The sequence below is a fragment of the Glycine max genome, chromosome 10, assembly GCF_000004515.6.
Source record: "Glycine max cultivar Williams 82 chromosome 10, Glycine_max_v4.0, whole genome shotgun sequence".
Taxonomy (NCBI): Eukaryota; Viridiplantae; Streptophyta; class Magnoliopsida; order Fabales; family Fabaceae; genus Glycine; species Glycine max.
The window spans coordinates 7,615,638-7,634,048 of record NC_038246.2 but is presented as its reverse complement, the minus strand read 5'-3'; the positions used below and the strand labels follow the sequence as shown (position 1 = coordinate 7,634,048).

Below are 18,411 nucleotides of genomic sequence, written 5' to 3'. Positions count from 1 at the left end.
CTAACCTTGCTAGACAACTAGGTGGTTAGTGAGGAGTGACACTTCCCCGGCCCAACAACTTTTTTTTTCCCACTTTCTATGGTTTGAATGACCTTAACATTAACATGGGACTCAAAATGTCAAAGGACTAGTAATAAACATCTATTCATAGCAAGAAATCTCCAACAAGTTTGAATCATGAGTATGTATCACGTATAATAATGGACATATGATTGTCTCCTCCCATAAATAAAATATCAACAAAGGGTAACATAACCCATGATTTTATGGTGCATGTGTGTGTGACATAAATGATAAACGAACAGAACGGGGGTTTGGTTATGATGCGAATAGAATAACGTGGAAACAACGTTTGTGTTGTTACCTAATTCGTACTCATTTTTATTTATTTGGAAAATCAATATTATGGTTTCCGGATTTCAGCCATAGAAGTATCTTGTGCTTCATAAAAGGAAAGAAGGAGAAAGATGTAAGAATACAGATATATATAATACATGATGTGGGTATACAGATATAGCTGTTGAATATGGAGTTATGTTAAATATTTAGAATGAAAGTGTTAATGTATATAATGGTTACTAATATATATTCTATTCAAATAAATTTATCTTGTGTGAAAGATAGTGATGAACTTTATAATAATTTAATTAATAAATAGATTATACGATAAAAAAAAATAATATAGTAGATTAAAAGATATGATGAGGATGACAAGAAAAAAAATAGGAAAAATTAAAAAAATATTAAATTGAGTCTGGACTAATATACGGATACAAGTATGTGTATGAAAATAACGTATTAAAAGAATACAGGCTACAATTTTAAAAATGTACATGATTACTAGGTTGGAGAAAGAAAAAAATAATAGTAATTACTGGGAAGAATTTTTTTATATCTATAGTTGGTGAGAAACAGAGAATACTGCTTGATCTATATTACTGCATAATACTAATACATACTGTATTTTGTATTTATATGAATGGGGTGATAAAATTTGAAATATTTATGATTTATTCATATATATTTTGTACTATAAAGTGATTAAAATTTATATGCATGTCTTACTAAATACAGTAGATCGATGATAAAATTAAATAATTTGTTAAAATTAATTTTGATATTCATTATCGTTACATAATTAAAATTTATAGTTCTGATTATAATAAATAACAATAATTTTCTTTCAAAATAATATAACCGACAAAACAATAATAACATGATAATATTTATACGGTCATAATAGTAGGTGCTACCTACGAACAACGTGTGAACAACGTTACTTAGTCAAGTGCCTTTCATTTCGTATGCTGCGTTTTCATGATGAAAGGATGAGAAACATGGCTCATGATAAGCTGTTTTGACGCAATCATGCAATACAGAGGGGAATTAATGTTGTCATATTCGTGTAGGTGATACATCTCTTGAATTCCCTGTTAATTTTAGGAGTTAGAGCGTGTTAGATGAGCATTTATAACATTAATTCTAAATGTATTCGATTTTTTTGTTAAAATTAATTTTAACGTGATTTTATATTTGAACATTTTTATTTGTTATAAAATAAGTTAAAAGTAAGATTTATAACATAAAAGTTATATAAAATTATTTTAATCTATAATTAATTTTAAACTTTTCTTTAATGTGAAATTTAATATATAAAAATTTATCTAAAATTAATTTTAAATTTAAATTCAATTTTCTGACATCAAGTCAAACATGCACTTACATTCCACAACGATAAACTTTCTATTGTCATTTAAAGTTTACACGAAGTGTTGTGCTATGGCGCATTATGATTGGTGGCTCACGTACAAAAGGTTTTTAGATGTACGTAGTCCTAATTAGCATTCACCCCATTTTGAGAGAATTGGAGTGGAGGAGGAGAGAGACAGAGATTAAAGAGAAAAGGAAACCGTTTGAATTAATGATGAATATTAAAATTTGAATCAAAGAAAAAAAGTGACAGATGCAATAAATAATGAGATAAAAAAAAAAAACAGAAAAAGAAAGATTGAGTCAGGGAAAGTGTGATGAAAAAGAAAAGGTAGATGTATGATTATCATTTATCTTTTAGATGTTAAGCTTAAGCCTTTGTTTTTCTGGTTCAGGATGTCAGATTGTTATTTTTTACTTTTTTTTCTTCTGAAAATGTTAGATTGTTAATTCTTTCGGCATCCATGTAATTATGTGGGTAATTTTGTTACTAATCCTATTATTTATTTGGGATTAAGTAATTGTATAAACGGACTTCCGTTTTTTTAAAATAATTAATAAATAGACTTCACTTATGGGATTAGAAGATAGGAGAAAAATATTTAAGGTTATGAGTTTTGTGTAAAGAAAAATAGTATTTTGTATGATTGAAAAAGTTAGAACTTGATACAAAATTTAGGGAACTTAAAAGAGATTTTTTATTAAGTTATATCTTGTTTTTAGAGGGTGTCACAATAATTTTTATATTGATTTTCACAATTAGATTCAGTCCTTTGACGTCGGAGAATCACTTTTGAACCTCCGTAATAAATTTTGGTGTTTCTTGTTTCTTCAACTTTTCTGTTTTTTTTTTTTTAATTCTCATGTTATTATCATCATGACAAATATTTGGTTTATTTGCTTTGTTGTTTTTAGTTTTAGTAAAGATAAAATTTTACCTTTGGTCTTCCAGTTTATCTCCAATTTTTGATTTGGTTCCTCTATAATTTAATTCACAAATTTGGTCCCTCAATTTTATAAATCTCTGCAAAATTGGTCCATGAAGGCCGATTTGAACGTTGACCGTTAACCTCAAACGTTGACTGTCACGTGCTAATGTCATGTGTCAACGTCTGAGTGGTTTCCTGTAAAGACTTCATTTTTTGTAGGTAAAGTTGTACTTTTGGTCCCCCAGTTTTACTCCAATTTCGATTTTGGTCCCCTTATAATTTAATTCGCACATTTGGTCCCTCAATTTTATAAATTCATTTATAAATTCGGCCAAATTTCATTACTGGAGAAGTTGTATTTCAAATTTCAAACAAAAATATCATTGTCATACATAAGCCACTTAAGCAGTCGTATACACATAATACCGCATAGGGGAGCAAAAAAAGAAAGAAAAAATAGGGGGTTATTACAGAACCTGTTAAAGAGATCTGAAAATTTCAAACTCAAGTTCGGATTCATGCACCACTTTCCCAAGTTGAACAACCCCGAAAGTGGGAGAAAGACAAAGAGTGATTTTTCTCTGGGTTCCGAGTGAGTGAAAAACTTGCGATAAAAAAGAAGTGCGAGATTTATCAAGACCTACCATGTCTCTAACACCAGTAGCTAAACCATTCAAAAGACCAATTTTGTAGGAACAATTTATAAAGGGATTTATAAAACTTGGGGACTAAATGTGTGAATTAAACTATAGGGGGACCAAAATCGAAATTGAAGTAAAAACTGGGGGACCAAAAGTGCAATTTTACCTACAAAAAATGAAGCCTTTACAGGGAACCACTCAAACGTTGACACGTGTCATTGACACGTGGCAGTCAACGTCTGAGGTTAACGGTCAACGTCCAAATCGGGCTTCCAGGACCAATTTTGCAGGGATTTATAAAACTGGGGGACCAAATTTGTGAATTAAATTATAGGGGGACCAAATCCGTAATTGGAGATAAAGTGGGGGACCAATTTTGTAATTTTGCCAAAAATTCTATCGGTTACTTTGGTCTTATATTTGTGGATTGGTCGCAACAACTAGTATAAGAGCTAGATTTAAATCTATATGTTATTATCATCAACGACTTCACCGCACCCGCATTCGTTATAAGCGCCTTGTTCTCTTCCAGAAGAGACAGGTTCAGCAACGTCGTCACTGCGTGTTCCTATGTCCACGGTTCGCTGCATCGGAGTAGCGGAATCAGAGCAGCCACCGCACCGGACTCGCCGATCAGAGCGTGGTTGTCGGCTCGATTCTTCGCCAACTGCATATATAAAAGGGAATTTAGGGTTTACGAAGATATATGGGAACAACGTACAACACGAGTTTTTATAATTAAAAAACATTTTTCAGTGAATATATAATTAAAAATCACATGAATCAAAGACGGTTTTTATAAAACCGCCTTAGTAGCATTAACATCAAAGGAGGTTTCATAAGAACCGTCGTTAATGGCATAATATAGTTGACATTAATTACAAAAATACCACCACATTATGTACTACATCGATTTTTGATAACCGATGTAGATACCGCGACGTAGAACCGCTTTTATAGTAGTGTTTGATACTCTTGTAGGTACAAAATCTACTAAGTACATTTTGGAGCATTAATTACAACATCCATTTTGCTCAAGTTGGAGCACATGCACATGATAAAATCACTGCCAATCAATATTTATTTGAGTAGAGACTCTAGTCTTTCAAGATGCAAAATAGGAAATTCATAGAAGACCATATGGATGAGTTTCGATAAGATCATTTTAGATCTAAGAGAATGAAGATTAGGCCACACTTCTAATTAATTCTTTCCCCAATTCATATGAAAACTTGGTCTATGGAATTTGTTACCCTTCAAGAAAGTTTAGTCATCTTTAATATCAAAAGTTAAAGAAGAAATTTGAGGGCAAGGAGGAAAACCGTGGAAATGTGCTATTTGTGAAAGGGAAGATTGAAAATAAGAGTTTTAAGAAAGAAAGAAAAAACAAAACTCAGGCTCAAAGACAAAGACAAGTCCTAAAACAAATGGTTTCTTTGGAAGAAAGAGATAGATTTTAAAAAAGAAAATCCAAGAAAAGAATGATAATGAGGATGATTTGGGGAATGTTTCTATTCCCTCACCCAAACCCTCTCAAGTATCAAGGCTCTTGGCCTTCTTATAAACAAAGGCATTTTTTTTTTTTTTACTTTCATGAATCTTAAGATGAACATTTATTTACAGTATGACATGGAGTAAAAATTTGGGTTTTTAATTGGCTTTGTGTTTCAATTTTGTGAAGAGATAATGAACAATTTTGTTTTAATTAAATTCATGATTGTTTCGATCCTTAATAAAACCACAAACTGAACTATGATATTGAAATATTAAAAAACTAGAAACTTGATTTAACTTATTTTGGGTGATGTGAAAACATTAATTTTTAACAGCATTGTGCATTATTATAAATAGAAAACATAAATACTTAGAGTATTTCATAAGAGCAATTAGTGAGAAAAAAATTAAATGTTTTATAGGAATTATAAAATGCCTTAAAAAACGGGACAATCAATTCAATTCATTCTAAATCACACCTTATATTAAGAACAAGAGGCAGCAATTATTAAATGATAATGCAATGTTAACTTAATTTCATTTAATTAAATAGTTGACTAATTAAATTTACAAAAATGACCTTGTTTTTACGACAAAATGGGAGGGGAAAATTTCCACTTGTACCTTGCTTTATATAATAAGAAAAGATGTGCAAAAATTTAAATATCAATCAATTTGAAACAGCAAATATCTTACTTATTAACTTAATTATTCTTCAATTTTTTTCTGAAATTCATAAAGATGTATAAAATAATAAAAAATGAGTAAAATATATAATTAATAAAAACATCATTTAAATGTTTAAAAATATAGATAATAAAATATATTTTTAATAAACTAATATTTTTTTTTTAAAAAAAGAAACAATTCCATATTATGTTAAAATCAAAGAGTATCCTTGAACTCACAACTAAGGGGAGCCGAGCCAAGCAATAGAACTTTAGGCTTTGTTTTTTCACGGCTTTGTTTGTGAAAAAATAGGTGTTTTAAGTTTGGCTCATAAACGAGTCTAATTAAAATATTGAAAATAACTAAAGTTTCAACTTGATTTGTTTAAATCATTTATAAGTTAATTATTTTTTAATTTGTAAATATTTTTCTTAAATTTATCAATTTAATATTTAATAAAACATTTTAATACTATTCAAAATTTGTTGAAATAAATGTGAAATATTTCTTAAATATCTTATTTTAAAAATATATTGAAATTTAATTAAAAATAAAGGTGAAAAAGATAAATTAAGAGTGCGTTTATTTAAAATTATTTCTTAAAAGAATATTTTTGTACGAAAAAAATAACTTATGAAAAATTATGAAATGTCTTCATAAACCTTTTTCAACAATCAAATTAAAAATAAATAATTATTTATTATTTTTAGAAAAGCCATCTGTAGGTTGCCTCTTCCAAAAATATCACTTGTTTGTGGTAGAAGAGAGAAAATAACAATAAAAACATGAAAAATATGTTGATTAGGTTTCATTGAGACTTCAGAAAGACAAAACTTGGGTGTTGCTATGTGCACCCAGCAATTTCTCATTTTTCCAAAATTGTCCTTCCATGAAATTTTATGGAAGAGGTTATTTCGTAAAAAAACAAAACTCTTAGGAAGAAGTTCTTCTGTAAAATCTTACGGAAGAACTTTTTCTGTAAAGTGTAAGAGTTTTTGTTGGAACAAGTGGTCTCGAACGAAATAATTAAGAAGAAGGGGTTGAATTAATTATGAACGTGTCTTGACTAATTAAAAATTTATCATTCTTAATGTTAATAGATTCAATTAGGTTTTACTACTAAGTTATGAGAAAGTAAAGAACAGAAACAACAACTTAGACAAAAGTAAAGTGAAAATAAAAATTGCACAGCGGAAAAATAAAGAACGTAGGGAAAAAGAAAACAAACACAAGTTTTATACTGGTTCGGCAACGACCCGTGTCTACATCAGTCCTCAAGCAACCTCTTGAGATTTCCTTTCCTTGTAAAAAACCTTTACAAGCAAAGAGCCACAAAGGATGTACCCTTCCTTGTTCTCTTTGAACAACCAAGTAGATGTACCCTCTACTTGAAGCGAACCACAAAGGATACGCCCTCCCTTGTGTTCACTATTACAACCAAGAAGCTACCCGCTTCTTACACAGAATTCTCAGACGGTTAGTTCTTTGAATTCAATGTTTGGGCAAAGAATTCTCAGACGGTTAGTTCTTTGAATTGTTTGTTTGGGGAATCAAAAGAATTCTTAGACGATTAATTCTTTGAATTCTTTGTTTGGGGAATCAAAAGAATTCTCAGATGGTTAGTTTTTTGAATTCTTTTGGCAAGAGGGAGAAAGAAAGAAGAAGAAGAGAAAAATAGAAGGATAGCACAATTTTTGTTTTTGCAGAATTTTCCTTTCTTCAAGGAAAGATTGAACAAAAACTTAGAATGAATTTGACAAAGGTTTTATAAGAGAAAAACAGTGAAAAGTTCTGTGTAGTCAGATGTATTTGTCTGTGTTATTGTTATATTTAAAATGCGTGCCAAGGTCTTATATTTATAGAACCTTGATACCTTTTGAGAAAACCATGTTAAGAGTTATAACTCTTAACATTTTCTTCAAAAATATTCACTAATAATCGATTACCATAATGGTGTGATTGATTACACAATGTATTTTATGAAAATTTGTGACTCTTCACAATTGGATTTGAATTCCAACGTTCAAATTCACTTGTAATAGATTAATAATATAGTGTAAAGCATTGAGACCAGTTTGAAAACCATCCTGGTCACTAGTAATCGATTACCAAGATTTAAGAAAATCCTTTTTAAAACAAAAAGTGTGTTATTTGATGTTTTTTTTTAAAAACACTTTTTACTACCTACTTTGACTTGGCTTGATGTTTTTGCTTCCACAGTTTTTTTTTAAAATTTTTTTTGAAAAATATTTGTGTCAAATTAATTTAAAATTAATGATCCAAGCAAGACTCAAACATGTGACTTTCAGGTTATTAGTACAACACTTTAACCAACTGAACTAATAAGTCAATTATATTATAAAATAAATAATGTTGTTATACATAACACTAAAATTTTTAATGTATATTTAATGCGCATGTAAATATGCATTAGAAATTTTAGTGTTATGTATAGCAACATTATTTATTTTATAATGTAATTAGCTCATTAGCTCAATTGGTTAGAGCATTGTGCTAATAATATAAAAGTCACAAGTTTGAGTCTTGCTTGGACCATTAATTTTAAATTAATTTTTCACAAATATTTAAAAAAAAATTAAAAAAAATCTTACACTTTACAAAAAAAAAAACTCTTATGGAAGAAGTTCTTCTGTAAATTCTTACGGAAGAATTTCATCCGTAAAATTTTATGGAAGGACAATTTTAGAAAAAATGGAAAATTACTGGGTACACCTAACAACACCCACAAAACTTTCGCGGATAGGCCCATACCAATTCTAGTTGAGACAAAAATCTACATGCCAATTATGTATAAAAAAATCTTATGTCCATGATTATCTCTTAGCAGGACGTGCACAAGCGGTTAAATAGTTATTCAATTTTTCAATATAACGATTTTATATATTTACGAACTAACATTTTAATCAGTTCAAAAAGATGAACTAACAATTTAATATAGTATTCAATATTATTTTAAATAATTATGTTAAATAAAATGGTTTAATTATAATTATATACTTTAGCAGTTAATTATTTTGCTGAAAAAAACAGTTGTTTATTTTAAGTTTTTAGTTTGTTAAATATACACAATTTTCCACCTGTTTTTAAGATTTCAAGAACCAAGTCTATACAATTGAAAGCTACTGCTACAAGGGATGAGTCACATTCACCCAAAGGTGTAGACAACCTTTGTTATATGCAATTCCAATAGCTTTCATGTCAGCAAGAAGCTCTTCTTGAAAAGAGGTTGAGATACCAATTGGTTCCAAAAAAACCACCAAGAAAAGAACTAGAGGAATCTCTGAAAATCCCTCCACCAGCTGAGATATTGGGGTTGCCCTTTTAGGCTCCATCTCAAATGTATTTAATCCATCCACCAAAGAGGTTTGTACCAATTGACTCGAATGATGGACCGAGCTTTAGGAGGGTGGCCACTAATGGAGAAATGCTTGATAATTATGAATTCATTAATAGAAGGAAACAACTTACAATTAGAGATGTTACCTAACATTGAGACTCCAACATGGATTAAGTTGATGGTCGTGTTGAAAAGGACTTTTTGTTTCTGAACCTAGCTTGGTTTCGGCCATGCCAAATGCTCCAAGTGATGTCTTAGCTACTGGAACTAGTAAGAAGAAAAAGGAAAAACTAATTGAGATAAGTGTTCTGATATTTCATTAATTCCACTTCTTTACATATTTATAATACTTCCCTTCTATCAAAATATAATTTGTTATAACATAATTTGTTAACAGCCTGCTAAGTTAATTTGTGGAATTGCTATAACTGCCTAATGTAGTGGATGCTGCAACCAACTAGTGTTTTATGCTTTGGCACCTCAGACTTACTCCTGAAGGTAATTGGGCTTCTTTGTTATTCTCTTTGGCCTGTTAATGTGAGTGCTAGCTAGTATGAGGCATGTTGTGCTTTTATTGCTATCAACACTCCCTTCCCCGAAAATAACCTTGTCCTCAAGGTTGTACGTATGGCGCAATTCGTCCCACAATTCCCATGAAGTATCTTTAGGTGCCAAACCATCCCATTGTACTAGGACCTTCTTGATTGGTGGGGAGACGGACTCATCGTACTTCCAGTCCACAATGGTTAAGGGAGTAATAAGTGGATGATTGCTCAAGTTGGATTGTGGAAACTCTGTTGGAGAGGAAGGTAATGGTCCTTGATGAAGTTTCAAGAGGGAGACGTGAAATACGGGGTGAATCCGGATGATGCCGATAGTTGTAATTTGTACGCTATAGGTCCAATCCGTTCCAACACCTGGAAAGGACCATAAAAGCGCTTGGACAATTTTGTATAGGCCAGTGCTAATGACGTCTATTGGTAAGGACGAAGCCGGACATATACCCAGTCGTTGCCGACGAACTGGACATCACGAGGATGCTTATCAGCTGTCTTCTTCATAACCTCCTGTGCTTTGCGCAAACGACGCTGCAAGGCTGCATCTCTAGTAGTCAACAGACTATCAACAACATAAATGGAGGAGGTCCCCTGTATATATTGAATGATTGTGGGCGGTGGTTTTCCATAAATGACTTTGAAAGGCGAAACTCCCGCACTCGAATGTTTGGTCGTGTTATAAGACCACTCAGCAAGTGCCAAAAATCAGAACCACTGGGATGGCTGATGATGCACGTATTAACGGAGGTACTGTTCTAAGGTTTGATTAAGAATTTCTGTTTGACCATCGGTTTGCGGATGGTAAGCAGTGCTCATTCGAAGCTTAGTGCCAAATAGGCAAAATAGCTCTTGCCAGAAGCCACTGATAAAAATAAGGTCTCTGTCGAAGACCAAGCTTCGGGGAAATCCATGGAGTTTGCATACTATGTCGAAGAATAGCCATGCGACCTTGTATGCAGTATGATGAGTAGGCAAAGCACTGAAATGAGCCCCCTTGGAAAATCTATCCACAACCACCGGTATCACTGTGTAGCCTTGAGACGATGGTAGCCCTGTAATGAAATCGAGGGACAAATCTTCCCATACTTGGGAAGGAATAGGAAGAGGTTGGAGCAACCTTACAACCTTCTTTGTCTCATATTTGGTCTATTGGCATGTGGGACATTGCGCCATGTATTGGCGTACGTCTGCCGTATATGTGGCCAGTCAAAATTCTGGCGTAAATGATGAAGCGTCTTGGTTGCACTTGTGTGACCGCCTATCAGAGAAGAATGTAATTCCTCCAAGAGTAAAGCAATGAAAGGTGTCGGGAAAGGGATCCAGATGTGGCCTTGGCGGAAAATAAGATCCTTATGAATGGTGAAGTCAGAATAAGAATCTAGGCACACTTGAATTTGATGCAAGAGATCAACATATTGGGGATCTTGTAAAAGAGATTGACAGAGGTTATCTAGAAAGGTGAGGTGAGGCATAATCAAAGATAAACAAATGGCCTCTGACGAAGGAATTCTGGACAACGCATCAACGACGATATTAGCAGACCCTGGTTTATACTTGATAGTATAATCATATCCAGTAACTTAGAAAAGTAAGCCTGCTATTCTGGAGTCTGAATGACTTGAGACATAAGGTCTTTGAGGCTCTTGTGGTCCGTGAGAAAGGTGAATGAAGTGCCCAACAAATAATGTCGCCATTTCCTAATAGAGGATGTGATTGCATGCAACTCCCTAACATAAGCAGATGCTCTCTATAATCGAAGACAAAGGACCTTATTGTAATAAGCAATTGGGTGGCCATCTTGAAGTAATACTGCACCCATGGCGGAGCCCGAAGCGTCTATTTCAATGGTAAAAGGAAGCGAGAAGTTTGGAGTGGCCAGAACAGGGGCTTGAGTCATCAATTGCTTGAGATGGTGAACTGCATGCTCCGCAGCTGGCGACCAAGAAAATTGGTCATTCCGTAAGAGCGTAGTAAGAGGTGAAGCTACAGCTGCATAGTTTCTAATGAATTTGCGATAGAACCCCATCAAGCCCAAGAAACTGCAAAGGGTCGTGGGGGATGTTGGAGTTGGCCAGGATAGTGTAGCTTCAATTTTGTCGGGGTCTGGGGCCATTCCCTGGGCCGATATGATATGGCCAAGGTAATTGAGTTTATTCTAGGTGAAAATGCACTTAGATTGGCAAAGGAGAAAATGGTGTGTCGATAAAGAAGACAGAACAGACTCTAGATGAGTGACATGAGACTCCAAATCAGGACTGTAGACGTGGATGCCATCAAAAAATACCGCCACATACTTCCATAGAAATGGTCAGAGCGCATCGTTCATGGCGGCCTGGAAAGTAGAAGGAGCATTACAAAGGCCAAATGGCATGACCTTGAACTCGTAGTGGCCTTCGTGTGTTCGAAAAGCTATTTTATAGATGTCCGCCTCTGCCATGCGAATCTGGTGAAATCCTTGGCGCAAATCGAGTTTCAAAAACCAGGATGCTTGGCCTAAATCATCAAGTAACTCATCAATGGTAGGCATAGGGAAGCGGTCTTTAACTGTGATAGCATTTAAAGCCCTGTAGTCAACACAGCAGCGCCAGGTTTCGTCTTTTTTTACTAGGAGAATTGGAGAGGAAAATGGACTGTGACTAGGCTGGATAAGGCCGACGACAAGCATCGATGTGATCTGCTTCTCAATTTCCATTTTCTGGAAATGAGGATATCGATAAGGTTTGACGTTGATAGGGTCGGTGTTTGGGAGAAGATGAATATGATGTTGAATGTTGCGAGGTAAAGGTAATTGGGTTGGTTTAGTAAAAATGTTGGGGTAGCATGAGATGACTAAAGCTATTTGGGGAGGGGTATGTAAGGTAGGTGGTGGGGGTGAAGTGGCTGAAGGTTGGGCTGGTGCTGGGGTGATCTGGAACATAGCTAAGATGCTCTGAGTTTAGGCGAATCTTTTGATTTGATGGGCTGAAGCAGAGGAAGGAATGAGGGGAGCATCTGTATGTAACGTGATGTTGCGGCCCAAATGCACAAATGTCATGGTCAAAGCTTGGTAGTCTGTAGTTATTGGGCCCAATAACTTGAGCCACTATACTCCTAAAACAATATCAGCACCACAAATAGGCAAATGAAACAAATCAAGGGTAAAGGAGTGACCATGAATCAAAATCGGAACCTGGAGTGATAAGGTGTCACAGTCGAGAGTATGGTCGTTGCCTACCATAATGAGAAGGGTCGTCGTTGGAGTAGAGGGTAGGTCGAGAAATTTGGCCACGCGTGATTGTATAAAATTGTAGGTGCTACTGTCGTCGACGAGGATGATGACCTGATGATGTCGCAAAGAACCCAGTAGGAGAAAGGTTTGGGGGGCAAGGGTTCCTTCCATGGCATTTAGGCTAATTTGAGGGACCAGCAAGGGATCAGGTGCAAAGAGTTGTTGTGAGTCAAGAAGAACAGAATCTAAGGAAACCTCAAGGTCCTCGTCCGCAATGAGAAGGTGTAATTAGGGTTTACAGCGGTGACCATGGGACCACTTGTCCTCGCAGTGGTAGCACAACCCTTGGTCGCAGAGGATTTCCATTTCCTCGACCGTGAGTCTTTTGACATGAAGCTTTGGAGAAGCGAGAGAGAAAGGGCCCAAAGGTTTAGGTAACAGCGGTGCATGTGGGATTGAAGGGGAATGCTAGCTACGACGATGATCCAATAATTTATCCTCCTGTAGCCGTGCTAGCTCAGCCGCCTGAGGCAGAGACAGAGGGTGAAGAGCTTGAACTTCCCGATGAAGCTCCGGGATTAACCCTGAGACGAAGTAGCTCAATAAGAAAGAAGGGGCGAGGCCCACAATTCAATTTGCCAAACGTTCGAACTCCGTAAGGTACTCGCTGATAGTACCAATTTGCTGCAGTTTGAACAAAGCACCTTGAGGATCGTCATAGAAGGAGGGAGCAAATCTCAATTCCAGAGCCTGAAGCATTGTTGGCCAGGAGGGGGAAAAACCATTTCGGGACATCCACTGGTACCAAGATAATGCAGGGCCATCCATGTAAAAGGAGGCAATGATTAAGTGCTCATGCTCTGGGATCCCCTGATAATCGAAGAATTGGGATATTTTAATTATCCAGCCAAGAGGGTCGTGGCCATCAAACCAAGGCACATTGAGTTTCATGCGAGGACGATGAACCGGAGAGGGAGAATGGTGAGTTGGAGAAGACGGTGAAGGCAGGGTAACTATGATGGCTGCAAGGCGGTCAAGAATCGAATCGATCTTGGAATTGAGAGAGGTATGAATGGAATCCATCTTGGTGTTAAGGCTAGTGTGATTCTGGGTTAGGGAAGCTTGGCCCTGGGAGAGGCGACTGATAGCCTCCTCCAGCTTGTCAGTCGTAACTTGTCTGGTGTGGTGCTCCAGCATGATAGGGGTGGCAGGTCGGACCAGTGTTAGCTATTGGAACTAGTAAGAAGAGAAAGAGAAAACTAATTGAGATAAGTGTTCTGATATTTCATTAGTTCCACTTCTTTACATATTTATAATACTTCCCTTCTAACAAAATATAATGTTATAACAGAATTTGTTAACAGCCTGCTCAGCTAATTTGTGGAATTGTTATAACTACCTAAGGTAGTGGATGCTGCAACCAATTAGTGCTTTATGCTTTGGCACCTCAAACGTATCATTGGGCTTCTTTGTTATTCTCCTTGGCCTGTTAATCTGAGTGCTAGCTGGTATGAGGCCTGTTGTGTTGTTATTGCTATCATGATGTGAGTGATGGTAGATAATAGAGTGTTTTAAATTTGATAACTCTTGTTTTTATGGAAAATGCTCCAGGAATTTATGCTTCTCCCATCTGCTATAGGTTGAAGATGTGACTTTGAGGGCTCTCCACTAAAAATAGGAATCCTCCGTAGGTAATTAAAAGACGTTAAAACCTACAAAATTATTGATGTTGATTCTTCTAGAAGTCATAGATCCAACAAAAAATATGCATTTAGCCAAACTTATAGAAAAATTGTTATAACTATAGCAACAACAAAAAAAATGCTTAAAGAAGGGAGAAAGAAATGGTGAGTTTGAATCACTTTTACTAACATTTTAATTAATAAAATTAATAAATAATATTTACTGATGATAAAAAAAAAAAAAAAACCAACAGTTAATCCGACAAATGGACAACTACTATTCGTGCGTAGCCAACTTGGATGCCATCTCTTATAAGCCAGGATACCATACCTAGTAGGAGGAAGAAATGTGTAACTCGCTCGCATAGCAAATCAAGACCAAATTCACATATTTTTTAAAATTTAAATACCGAATTCATCAATACAAAATTACAAAGATCTTGGCTACTTTTGACAAAAAAATATAAAAAACTAAAAATACATTTAAGAAAAATGGCAATTCAGCCACACACACACAGCTGAAATACAAGGATAACTTAAAGCTATTATAGCTCCATATATATGTAATTAACTAAGTGGTGCTACCTAATGATTTCGGAGAGCCACTGCACACATGACAATGAGCAAAACGAAGAGAACCACGGCAACGAACGATGCCACCACTGCTCCACTAATCGCTTGGCAAAAATCACCAAATTGGTTGCAAATGGCAAGCCAATTTGAATCCTGATTGCCATTGTGTGCTAAGTACACTATGGCAGTAGCAGCGGCAGCACTAGAGGTTGCTATAGTCAGGAACACCTTTAATCACCAACACAAATATTAAAATGTGTGAGTAATGTTAATTTGTATTTTACACCAAAAATCATTAATTATATGCACTTTTATTTTATTCTCATATAAGGTTTAGGTCTAGGACATAAATATTACATCAAAGCTTGATGTATTGTAGAATGTAAAATAGACTTTTATTTATATTTTCTTAATGTTATAAGGCGTTTGTTACTTTAGTTCTTATTTATTCTAGATTTGGATTTTATAAATAAAAAATACAGTTAATTTATATTCAAAAGAACTAAAATAATTAAATATTATAGTAAAGATTTTGTTATAGCAAAGATTAAATCGATACTTAAGTTTTAAAAACTAAAATAAATATTTACTCATAAAAAATATTATTACTTTATTGGGCTCAATAATTGAATACTTATTTAATAAATTCTTGTCAAACATAATTTATCTTTTGTTCTAGTTTTGTATCCCATAACCAGCCTTACCGGGTGAAAAAAGAAAAAGTACTACATATTAGAGAGCTTACGGTGTCAAGGATAATGAGGAAAAGTCTTGGTCCTGCCGCATGGAGACGTATAATAGTGACTATAGAGAAAGGTAGAGATAGGACTAGGTAGCCTCCAACAAATGCCATAGCAATCACAAAATACCTGCATTTATTCATCGTATGGAATGTGTTAACTATATCAGGAAAGTTTACACTAACAACAAAATCTTATTTCATTAGCTGAAGTCGATTATATAATTCCACGTCGTCATTCGACACGTAATTAAAAACTAAAATTTTAGAAATTATGTGCAAGTTTATTATTAATGAAAAGCAGAGTTTAATTTGAGAGGGAGTCACATACTGGAAAGTAGAAAAGCTATCATAGCTGGCCTCAAACTGAAAGAACTGAGTGAAGAAAGGCAGTGTCTCATCACTCGTTGCCATGGTGGCAGCAGCACCAAGAGCAGATGCAATAGCACCTAACCTTAGAACAAAGTCTATTATGGCTAACCCTTTCTTCCACCCTCCTTCTGGCCTTGGGGGTGCACCTGGAACTTTTCTAATTCCATTGCCAATATTATTCTTGCTTGTCGTTTCTGCAGGGACATCAATGGTGGTTGACATTTTTGGCTTTGAAATTGAAAAGTTGGTAGGTAAATAATTCTCCAAGTAGTAGTGCTCTCAATGTACAAGTTATTATGAATTGGGAAAATTGTGATGCAATAGGTTTGATGCTAGCTTAAGCTTATATATACATCATCATAGAAATCAAAGAATTGAAGTCAAATATAAAATAAGTTTAGTGGAAGCAAGGGGAGTCGTTATCACTTTAATTTAATTACTTTTAAACTCTCTTTTTTATATAGAAAGGTGGTATACGGAGGTGGGGGAGCCAGAAAATTTTAGTCAAACAAAATAACACATAGTACTATAAGCTACTCAATCAACTTTCTTTAATTTTTTAACTTTGCCCCTACTTTTTGGTTATATGATGTTAATGGAAATGGTTGTCATGTGGGTTGACTGGCCTCTTTCCTTAAATATAATTTGCAGGACATGGAAGCATACATAGCTCCAATTGATCGACTTTTGTTTTTTGCGCTTGCGTTTTAGTTTGGTATATTATGATAATTAATGGTTTGTCATTGGTTTTGACAAACTCTTTACTTAAATATAATTTGCACTAGATCAAAAGCGTACGTGCATTGTCATACTTAATCAACTTTCTTTCCTGCTCTTATGTTTTGGTAAATATACATACATGGCAATCATGGAAATTGTTGTCAAGTAGTTTGACTATCTCTTTTTTAATTATAATTTATATAAAATCAAAGCGTGTTCTTAAAAAAAATGATTTTTTCCACCACCTAATAAGCTAGAGCCTACTTTCTATAGTGAAATCAAGCCATGCTACCCAAAATATAACGTAGAATTTGTTCTTATCTCTTTTTTGTATGTCATTTTAAAACGAAGTTCTTTTATTTATTTATTAAAACAACATTATTATAGCTTTTCAATTATACCTTTGTCTTTAATTTGATTCTATTTTTAACTGTAATTTTTCAATTCCAGGATGGGAACAATTACTAATAAATTCTAACAACAACGCATCATTAGTTCTCTCTAACACATTTTACTATATTAATAAAAAAATATCAGCACTCACAAAATTATAAATTAAACTTATTAAATAGGAGTATATTATTTCTTGTGTTTTAATAAATTTTAGTTAAGTAAAAAATTACTCCATTTATTCTTTTTTATCTCTCTTTTAAGGTTTATATGTAAAAATCAAGAAAAACAATAAATTTGTTTGACTCTAATAAAATACTAGTTATTAGGTTTTGTATTTTATTCTTTTCATTTCTACTCCACAATAAATGCATATGTATAAATTAATTGATTTTTTTTTTGACATAAGTGACAAATAACTTGAATCCTTTAAGCACACATAAGAAGTTCTATACCTAATTGTGTGAATAGAACACCACATGTAGGGAGAAGAATTTCTCCTCAACTAATAATCTATTTTATCGAGAGATTAGTTGTATGACTTTTGGTTATGAAAATATCTTATTATCAACTAAATTAAATATTAATTGTTTGATTAGTTGCAAATAACCAATGTAAAATATTTACTTCTCTTAAAGTCTCTCTCTTTTCTCTTCTTGAGAGAAATATATATTTCACACAGATTAATCTATAAGTAGTCAAACAATATTTAGTCTCATGCCCTTGAAATATATATTTAGTAAAGAGAATATGAGATTGAAACCTTTTACTTTTCAAATTAGAGATTTTAATTTATAGTACTGAAATAGATTTATCTAATGTGAAATATAATTATAAAATTCTCATTTTAGATCATAATTTAAAGCCTTAGTCACTCTTACTAAAATGATCTAATTCTGCAAGCTTAGTTATATTAATATAACATATTGAAACTACTTCCAATTTTCTTTTATTGTTTTTTTCTTGTGAAAGTCATTAGACTAATTAGTAATTTCAGAAGAAATAGAATATATATCGATTAAGAGACAATTAATTCTCTTCCCACAAATATTACTATATTCATATAGTCAATCGAACCATACCCTTTTCATATACTTAAAGGGTCTAAATTGTTAGTCATTTGTGTCACATATGGTGAATTTAATTAATTTTCGTTTATTGTTAAATTTTAATTAGAGTGGCAAAATTGTTAACAAACAAAATGAAATAGAAGTGTTTTATTTTCTACTATTAATTTCTCATAGTATATTTTTACTTAATTACTTTTATTATTTATAGCTTCATTATTATTTTCATATAAATATTATTGTTATATGATCCCATTTTTGTTCGTAACTTTGTTTTGTTACAAGGAAGGGAAGAGGCACAG

The 18,411-nt window shown here is 33.6% G+C and overlaps 1 protein-coding gene across 1 annotated transcript; it reads right to left on the bottom strand.

Annotated features, from left to right (window-relative positions):
• Nucleotides 1–14,254: 14,254 nt before the first annotated feature.
• Nucleotides 14,255–16,262, bottom strand: LOC100306245 (casparian strip membrane protein 4-like). The gene is made up of 3 exons (XM_003535751.4): nucleotides 15,892–16,262; nucleotides 15,567–15,690; nucleotides 14,255–15,049 (listed from the first exon to the last, which is right to left on the bottom strand). Exons 1-3 carry the CDS (start codon nucleotides 16,152–16,154, stop codon nucleotides 14,834–14,836), a joined length of 603 nt encoding a protein of 200 aa, XP_003535799.1. The 5' UTR covers nucleotides 16,155–16,262; the 3' UTR covers nucleotides 14,255–14,833.
• Nucleotides 16,263–18,411: the final 2,149 nt, after the last annotated feature.

Coding starts and splice junctions, on each gene's coding strand:
- LOC100306245 (XM_003535751.4), bottom strand. CDS start 16,154: ATGTCAACCACCATTGATGTCCCTGCAGAAACGACAAGCAAGAATAAT. Junction 15,691..15,891: donor GATAGCTTTTCTACTTTCCA/GTATGTGACTCC, acceptor GAATAAATGCAG/GTATTTTGTGATTGCTATGG. Junction 15,050..15,566: donor TCCTCATTATCCTTGACACC/GTAAGCTCTCTA, acceptor TGGTGATTAAAG/GTGTTCCTGACTATAGCAAC.